The sequence below is a fragment of the Monoraphidium neglectum genome (genome assembly GCF_000611645.1).
Source record: "Monoraphidium neglectum strain SAG 48.87 unplaced genomic scaffold scaffold00007, whole genome shotgun sequence".
NCBI classification, from domain to species: Eukaryota; Viridiplantae; Chlorophyta; class Chlorophyceae; order Sphaeropleales; family Selenastraceae; genus Monoraphidium; species Monoraphidium neglectum.
This window is the reverse complement of record NW_014013619.1, coordinates 72,184-80,991: the sequence shown is the minus strand read 5'-3', so window position 1 is coordinate 80,991 and position 8,808 is coordinate 72,184. Positions and strand designations below refer to the sequence as shown.

Here is an 8,808-nt window from a genome sequence, read left to right as displayed (position 1 = left end):
ATCACCCCGGACCAGCCCTGGACAGGGACGCGCCCGGCCTGCAAATGCGAGGAGCAGGCCAGATGCGCGCGCGCAAGTCCATTGGGGCCCGGCACACCCTCCACCCCAAAATCAGCCACGTCCCAAAAACCACGCAGTCGCACACACACAGCACACACACACACGCACGCAGCGTGCGCGCGCACACACGTGATAATGTGCCGCGGCCCCACGGGCGACGGAGAGTAGACAGCAATCGGTCTCTGCAGCACTTTGACCGCCATGGCCAGCTCGGGCTCGCCTGGGTGGCCCAAGGTGTTTGAGGGGGGGCCGTGGCAGAGAGACCCGTGTGCACGGCGTGCTCTCGAGAGCGACGGCGGCCGCTGCCGAGGCGCTGGCAGCCGCTGGCGAGCTGATGAGTTTGCGACCTGCGATGCCTGGCAGCGAGCCGCGCCCCCGGCCGCTAGCTTACACGCAGGCGTGCGCACAGGGCGTGGCAGGTGTGGGCGCCGCGGCTGGTCGGTGCGCGGGCGCGAGCGGCCCGCGGGCTGGCTCACCGCCCCAAGTGCCGGGCCGCGCCATGCGGGCGAGGTAAGAATCGAAGCTCTCAAGGCCCTCCACAATCCCAGGGATGAACGGCTCAATGTCACTGTAGGTTAGTTCGGTTCGGTGCATGGAAACAGCACAGGCGATGGTTGGGAGTGTCTGCTGCGAACCGTGGGCGCAGCGACAGCTGAAACAATGTCCGCTTTAAAGGCCGTCAGGTTCCATGCGGAGGCTGGCGGGTGCCTACACACGTGAGCGTAGACCCCCGCACCTCCTGCTGCTACGCAGCCCCTCGACGACGTCGGCGCGCAGCTTCTGGGCGGCTTCCCACTCCTGGGCCTCGCTGGCCAGCAGCTGCCCCGTCCGCAGAAGCGCGTCTCCTTGGGCAACAGACCTGAACATGCATGCACCGTCGCCGCGAACCTGCAGCCGCTCGAACCGCGGCCGCTCGCCGCGCAGGTGCCCCAACTGCTCTCGCAGCCTCTGCTGCAGGCGCGTGTTGCGGGCCGGGGCGTCGGCGTCGGCGCCGCGGCTGCTGCCGGCATCGCTCAACTCACTCGCAGAGTCATTCATGCCGCTGTCGTCAAACGACACTCGCGCGCGCACGTCGGCAACGATGGGTTCGTGGTGCGCTTGCTGCTGCGGTGACGGCTGGGCGCCGAAAGGAAGTGCGGTCGTGAACGCGCCGCGGCGGCGAGGGCGCCCTGCTCGTGCTGCGTGTGTGTGTGCTGGTGTGCGAACCGCGGGTGGCCGCAGCGGGCGAGCTCCAGCTGTGTAAGCTAGGCCCGAGCGCGTTGTTGCTGACTTACTGCTTAGCATGCTGTGGTGGGCCTGAGAGGATTTGAAGTGCTTGAAACGGTGCGTGGATACAAAAGGTGACTTCCGTGATCTAGTCTTCGTTGAGTTGTTCTACAATTGAACTCGAAATTTGATAAGCACACGAAAAAGGCGGTAGCGATCGCGGTTGCAAACGTCGCCTCCGTCTGGTCCATTAAATTCTTCATCGAGGCTTCCGGCTGAACGCTCATTGCAGCGTCAGCTGCTGCAAATAGGCCGTCGTATCTACAGTTATAAACGTGGCTGGACGTGCGGCGGAGCTGCATCGAGACCGTCCATAGAGCGCCGTCCGACGTCCGACTGCAACCATCCGTCCGGCTGCGCACGCTCGGCACAGCCGCGCAGCCACCGACTGATGAGGTCCCTCCTAATCAAGAACGCCACCAGCTTCTTACTGGGCAACCCGGGCACCTTTTCGGCCCGCTACGCCGCGCCCCAGCCCTCGTGGCTCGCGTCGAGGGGGGGCGGCGGCAGCGGCACCACCACCGCAGGCGCCCGGCTCGCGACCTGCTCGGCGGGAGCGATGGCTGCATCGGGGCAGGATGGATCCAGCACCAAGCCCGTCATCCGGGGCGTTGTATTCGACATGGACGGCACCCTGACGGTGTGGAATCCGGGCGTGAGCGAGCGGGGCAGTGGACTGGAATGATAAGAGGGGTCTCCAGGGCGCAGCCTCAATGCAATGCAACAGGACCAGGGCGGGCCCCACACGTGCCAACGACCGTGACTGATCGCAGCTGAACAACAGCATGGTTCTTGCACACCCCGGCACTCTCAAGGCACGCTTTGCTGGCGCTTTCTTCCCCAGCCCGTTACCCCCTCCTCGCCACCACCCAACCGCGCTCGCAAACACTACCGCCCGGCCCCGCCCCCGCAGGTTCCGGTCATTGATTTTGCGCTGATGCGGAAAAAAGCCGGCGTGACGCAGGTCAGCCCCCATATGTTCACCCTGATAGCTCGCGCCTGCCCGGTCGAGCCCCCCCCCCTTGCCCCTGCCCCGCCCCTGCCCAGGCCCCCTCGCCGCAGTCCCAGGGCGCTCGCCCGGACCCCCCGGCATTGTCCATGCTTCCACCGGAATGCCCTCACCTGTGGTCACCTGCCTTGCGCCTCACCCTCCCACGATCACCTCCCCGGCCCTCCCAAATGTGCCTTGTCGACACTCCTACCCACTACACTCGAGCGTCGAGCGTCACTCATCACCCGCGCCCCCTCCCCCAAAACACAAAAAGGGTGACATCCTGGACGTCATCAATTCGTGGCCCGAGGCGGAGCGCACGCGCGCGTTTGCGGCCATCCAGGAAATCGAGGACCAGGCGCTGCGGGACATGAAGGTGCGGCGCCTTCGGCAGACACGCTCTGGCCCCTGCTCGGCGCAGCACAGCGCAGCGCAAGGACAGCTGAGCGGGTTGCGGTCTTTGCACTATGAGATGCTTCCATATTTACTGCCCTCAAAGGAGGGCGCGGTGGCTGGGATGTGGGTGGGCTGGGCGCTAAGCGCATGGCCGTAATCCTTGAGCGCTTGCCGGTCGGGCCGAGCTGGGTGGCCAGCGGCCGCTTCAACGATTTTCGGCATCCCTCCAACACCCGGGAGCGTTCGCCTTTCCCTCGCAGCTCATGCCTGGACTGCAGGAGCTGTGCGAGCTGCTGGACTCTGCCGGACTGCCCCGTGGCCTCATCACGCGCAACGTGAGGGCGCAACCCCCGGGCAGGCGCCGTGTCCGCTGCTCCCTGGGGCAGGGGCTGCGCGGGCAGCGGCCAGCCGGGCTCGGGGAGCCGCTCCCGCCTCGTTTTGGCCTAGGAAGGAGGGGCGGGACGGGACGGTGGTTAGCATCCAAAACGCTGGCTTGCGTTGGTGGCTCGCTTTTTGCGAGGGGCGTACGACCGCCCCTAGCAGGCGGCTTGATAATCAACTGCCTCACGTGTTAGCCCTTTGGCCACAACCCCCCCACCCCCCGACTATCCTTGTATGCAGGTGAAGAGCAGCATCGAGTATTTCCACGATAACCACTTCAACACCCTGGCCCGCTTCGAGCCCGCAATATCCCGGGAGTGCGCGTTCCCATACAAGCCCTCCCCAGCGGCGCTGCTGCACATCTGCAGCCAGTGGGGGGTGGCCCCCGGGGAGTGCGTGATGGTGGGCGACTCCGCAAAGGTGAGGGTTTCACAGACGGCGGGGGCCCGTCCTTGTTGACCAGCCACCGCAAGGTGTCCAAGCGGGACGAGCTGGTTTGTTTGAGCTGCGTCGAGGTTCAAACATTGTGCGTTCAGCGGAAGCCTCGCTGCGCTTGCTGGCTGGTTGCTGGCGGCACATATTGTGCAATGCAGATGGGATGAGGCCTCCGATACCAGGCCGCAACGCGCCACAAGTTTATGGAGTCTCGTCACACCTTTCTTGACCACAAACAAACCTCCATCTGCCCAATCCAAACAAAACTACAACATTTATCGCTAGGACGATGTCGTCTCCGGCAACCGCGCGGGCGCGCTGACGGTTCTCCTGGACACTGACGGCCGCTACGCCCCCGGCGGAGGCCAGGAGCCCTCTGGGGAGGCCGTCCCGACGCACACTGTCGCCTCGATGGCCGAGCTCGCGGCGCTGCTGCGCGAACGGTACACGCTGCTGCCGCCCACGGGCGACGTGGCTGCGCGGCAGGCCGCGGTGGGGGCGGGCACAGGGGCGTGAAACAGCGTCCTGATGCCAGGTGGCGGCGGCAGACTGCGTGGTCGTGTCGAGCAGTGCTGCGGCGCAGCAATGCGTTGCACCTTATGTTGTGCAGATTGTAGTTTTGTTACACCGCAGCGAGTTTGAGAACAGCGGGAGGGGGGGGGGCGCTTCACCGGCGCACTGAAAATACAGCCGCAACACCCCGCTCATGCAGCAGCTTCAAAACTTGCATGAGGGTTACACAGCCTTTCATGTCAGTTGGGTATTTCCAGCTGGTCCACAAGCCAAAAATATTATACAATTGAAATCAGCGCATGGACAGGTATTGGGGCCACGAAAGCTGCCAATATAAGCAAGTGAATGTAGTCGGTCATATTACGTCATGATAGAAGGGGCTGACGACACATGTCACGGAACAGGGTGATAATAATTGATTGCATCGGTACAGCCGTCGCATTTTGCATGTTGACGCTCCCTCCATTTCACACAAGCGGTCAAACATGCAGCCTGTGCTGCAGCCTGCGGCAGGCACGCGCGACACATCGGGCGTCGACGGCTTTGCCTGAAAACAACTGCGAACAAAATAGTCAGTGGCGGCGCCCGGCTCGCTGCAGCCCGCATGCCGCTGTCCAGGCGAGCGCACACGGGTCCGTGGCGACCAGCGTGGTCCCGATTTGGCCCACAGTGGTGGCGGCGCTGGTCGCGGCAAACTGCGTGTTGGGGTCGTCGTCGTCAACGGCGCGGGCGATCTGCTGCTGGGTGATGACCCTGGCGACTTGCGCCGCCGCGATTTGCTGGCTGTTGCTGTTGATGTTGCTGCTCCAGCTTGCCAGCTGCAACAGCTTGCGGTTGTGAGGCGGCCGCATCGCTGGGGCGGCTGCTGCGGTTGGGGTGCAGGAGGGGTGACGTGAGGGCGGGCGGTAGAGCTGCAGATTGGGAACAACCGGGGTCAACGGCCACTCGTTGACTTCATGCGCATCAAAGCCAGCCCATATGCAGCGGCTGTTGACATCACGTGATGATCAACTTTGGCAAACGGCTGAGTACTATAGCAATGCATGCTACATGATGCCACACAGAACCCACACAGAACCCATACTGGCATGGAAGTCCAGAGAACTCACCCATAGCCTGCTGGATGAAAAGACACATCGACACCATCATCAACACGGAGAAGGTCATGCGAGCCATCTTGGATACTATTCTTGGGTTAGCCTGAGCCAATGCGGCAGGTCGTCGAGTTCCCAACTTGCGTCCCGGAGCAACAAGAACCTGCTGTTGACTCTTGTGCCGTGTGGTGCAAGTCTACACCGTTGTTGTAGAATGATTTGTGATATCCTTCGTGCTCGAGTTTGACCTATCATGTGTTGCGGCAATGGTATGTCCCCAAGGATGCCTCACTCTTTCTTTCGACTGCTCGACAGCAGCAGTGAGAGAGCATTGGTGTTGTGTGAGCAAGCTGAGAACCCCCCTCCCCAAAGTAACCATGTTTCCCCTCCGCTGTGTGGTGCAGCCACAGAATGCCTGCTTGGCCTGCCCAGCTGGACACGCTGTCTGAATTTCAAAGACAGGCGTGTTGCAAATTCAGCCACGTGTGCTGCTCGAGATGATGCATCATGACATGCGTGTTGAAAGCAAGGTCATAAGTTGATGCAAACACGCGAGTTACAAAAGTGATATGCGGGATGGCTAGAGTGCATGCATGACGTTGGAATCACAATCTGGCATTCTACCAACTGAACAAGGTCAAACAAATCACAGTTATCAAAGCCTTGTGACCTGCACGTTTTGCAGGCCAGCGGCAGGGCAAACTGCTCAGCAAGTTGCAGGGCCGTTGCAACCAATTGCAGAGGGCTTAGCAGCAACGAAAAGAGCAAGATGTTGCCGGTCCCTTGTGAGCTCAGTGGAACATCAGTGGACCATTGCGAGGCGACACGACCGACACGACAACAATGATGGGGTGGAGCGTTAAGGCCTGCCTCTCCCTGCCCAGCAGATCAACCGCCACAGTCCAAACCTGCCATTCGCCAACAAGTGACCTCGCTTGCCATGATAAAAGCCGAGCCCAATTCCCGTCGGCAAGAGCCTGCGGGGTGCTCGGCACCGGCAGTGAGGGGCGCACCCAAACCTGCGACGGACAGGCGCCAGCCCCGCGCGCCTAGCGGCGATGGCCGACAACAGGCCGGCCCCAGCCCCAGCCCCGGCCGTAAGCGCCGCTTGTCCAGCAGGCATATGTGTAGGCCAGTGAGCAGGGGTCGTAGGCGGTCAACGTCGTGCCAATCTGGCCCACGGTTGTGGCGGCATTTGTCGCGGCGAATTGGGTCTCCGGGAAGGGGTTGTTGACAGCAGCACGGATCTGCTGCTGCGTGGCCACCTTGGAGACCTGTGCGGCCGCGATCTGGGTCTGAGCGCGGCCATACGGGCCAAACTGGAGCAGCTTGCGGGTGCGGGGCTGCTGGGTCGCAGCAGCTGCGCAGGTGGTGTTGTGAGGCAGGGGTTGGGCGGGCGGGGCGCCAGTGGGTCATAGACGGGCCAGCAGCAACGCTACGGTCTTGCTAATGAAAATGCCTTGCTGAATTGCCAGATCCTGCGGTGACAGGATGAAATTGGAGCTGGCCTGTAATCGTCTTCCGCCACAGCATGCTGACGCAAGCGCCGGCGCCTGCCAACCGTGAGCACCAGGCAGTGCTGAAAGCGAGCACGCTGCGGTCATCCCGCGTCCGTCAAAGCCTGTCATTGCTTTTCAAGTGACACGATACCTAGCAGGGCATATCCATGCGCCCGCATGGCGGTGTCACTGCACATTCGAAGGCGCACGCACTAGCCCCGACGTCGCGTCCCCCTTGACACCCACCGGTTGGACCTATTATAACAATACACGCCACTACGACGCACGTGATTGCCCTCATACCGCCGTCCCACCGGTGCTGAGGTGTGTCGGGAGGCAATAGACCGCTGTATGGACGGCTGTGCGTGTGAGCACTTATGATTATATTTAATTTCAAGAAAATTTTTGTTGATGGACCGCAGCGCACCGCCATGACAACGGTAGCAGCTGGTTGACTTACGGGGGAGTTCTGTCGGCACTCAGCCAAATCAAGACCTGCGCGACTTTTAAGGTTAAGAGCACTCCTGCAAATTTCTTTCGACTCTCTAAGCACCCCTCGCACTTAGCGCTTGAGATCGATCTTGAGTAGCCTCACATTGTTGCCCGCGTCGTCCTTCCTGACTGCAGCGCGCAGCCCTATGCAGACCTGCGGATTACAGCGCGCTGTTCGCGCCCAATGTGCCAACAACAGTGCAGCATGCAGGCCAGCTCCGCGCCCCTGTTTCCGATCCGCTGCTGCTGCGCCCCTGCAGCAGGCCCCAGTGCGGCGGACGCTTGCCCAGCCGCCACGTTCTGGGGCCCCGACTGGGCCAGGGTCTGAATTTGACGTGGACAATGCGCCACCGCCTGAGAAGCTGGATGTGGAGCTGCGGGAGAAGCGCGACGACGAGGTGGGTGTTTCCCATGTGGTGTTGTGCAGCAATCACATGCTGCGCCGGCCTTGTTCCGGTTGTTGAGCGCATGTGGCACTTGGCCGCATGCTGCTTCAAACATGACTTTGCTGCTGTGCTTACGCCTCATGGTGTGGCTGTGCGCAGGGGGGGGGGGCGTGGCACTGCCCCTCCCCCGCAGTAGCCCATGATTATTGCGGCTGCACACCAAAGCATTGACAAGCTCCCCATACCCCACCAAGCACCCCTACCGACCCGCCGGCGGCAGACAGTGCCCCCGCGGCAGACAGCGCCTTCGGCCTTTCAAAGGCGCCATCAGCCACCCCACCCCCATCATGTCGACCTCTGCCCCTCTCCGCACTCGCCGGCGCCGCCCCGCAGGCGCTGCCTGACAGCCTGGCTGACGCCGTCGCCGACGCCGCCGCGGCGACCGCGAATGCAATCAACCGTGGCAACGCGCGCTGCCAGGTCAGCGCCGCTCGGGCTCGCGCTCTCTTGCCTGCGCAACTCATGTTGCAACCCCCTCCCTTGCCGCGGAAGCGGCTGCCGCTCTTCCGCCTCGGCATCGCACCATTGATCAGCAGCTGACCAGGCGCCACCCAGCAGAGGCGCTGTCTGCGGCAGCCGCCGGCTCGCTCCGCAGCAGAACAGGCGCGTCGCGCTGCTCTGGACATTGTTTCACATGACTGGTGCAAAACAACCCATCAACCCCTTGTGCACAGGTGGAAATCTTGCTGCCAGAGTTCTGGGACCCCATCTCGGGCCCCATCTTCCCCAACAAGGGCGACCAGGAGCGATTCTGGCGCATGACTCGCCGCTTTGTTGAGGCGCTGCAGCAGGCCACCGGCGCAGCCAGCGTCAAGGCGGTGCGCACGGCGGTCTTTTGTGTGTCGGGTGTGTGTGGAGTGTGTGTGGTTGTGTGGGTGTGCGCGTGCGTGCGTGCGTGCACGCAAAATGCGTAAGTATTGTGTGCACTTGTTATGCTGCCCTTGGCCTCATTGCACTTGCAGCTTCAGGGAAAGCACCTGGCTTCTGGCTTGCAGGGCAGGGCGTCTCTGCTGCGTTGGGACGAGTGCCTGCGCTGCTGACCTTATCATCTCATTCTCGGCCCCTTGTGCGCCCCCCATAACCCACACCACACACACACACACACACACACACACACACACACACACACACACATACACACAGGTCTACCCTGATGCCGGCGTGGCGGCTATGCTCAGCTATCAGTGGCAGGTGCGGACCGCGCCGGGGCCCCCACGCACAAGGCAGAGTTGCGA

At 62.4% G+C, this 8,808-nt stretch overlaps 3 protein-coding genes across 3 annotated transcripts; 2 read left to right on the top strand and 1 right to left on the bottom strand.

Annotated features, from left to right (window-relative positions):
• Positions 1-1,717: 1,717 nt before the first annotated feature.
• On the top strand, positions 1,718-4,045 carry MNEG_0111 (Putative uncharacterized hydrolase; the record flags this gene model as incomplete). Its single annotated transcript, XM_014051423.1, has 6 exons — positions 1,718-1,966; positions 2,240-2,290; positions 2,592-2,693; positions 2,974-3,048; positions 3,335-3,514; positions 3,815-4,045. 6 exons carry the CDS (start codon positions 1,718-1,720, stop codon positions 4,043-4,045), a joined length of 888 nt encoding a protein of 295 aa, XP_013906877.1.
• A 569-nt stretch (positions 4,046-4,614) lies between these two features.
• On the bottom strand, positions 4,615-5,218 carry MNEG_0110 (hypothetical protein; the record flags this gene model as incomplete). The annotated part of the gene is made up of 2 exons (XM_014051422.1): positions 4,615-4,907; positions 5,152-5,218. 2 exons carry the CDS (start codon positions 5,216-5,218, stop codon positions 4,615-4,617), a joined length of 360 nt encoding a protein of 119 aa, XP_013906876.1.
• Positions 5,219-6,986: 1,768 nt separating this feature from the next.
• Positions 6,987-8,613, top strand: MNEG_0109 (hypothetical protein; the record flags this gene model as incomplete). The annotated part of the gene is made up of 5 exons (XM_014051421.1): positions 6,987-7,002; positions 7,449-7,525; positions 7,907-7,993; positions 8,248-8,391; positions 8,569-8,613. 5 exons carry the CDS (start codon positions 6,987-6,989, stop codon positions 8,611-8,613), a joined length of 369 nt encoding a protein of 122 aa, XP_013906875.1.
• Between the last annotated feature and the right edge of the window lie 195 nt (positions 8,614-8,808).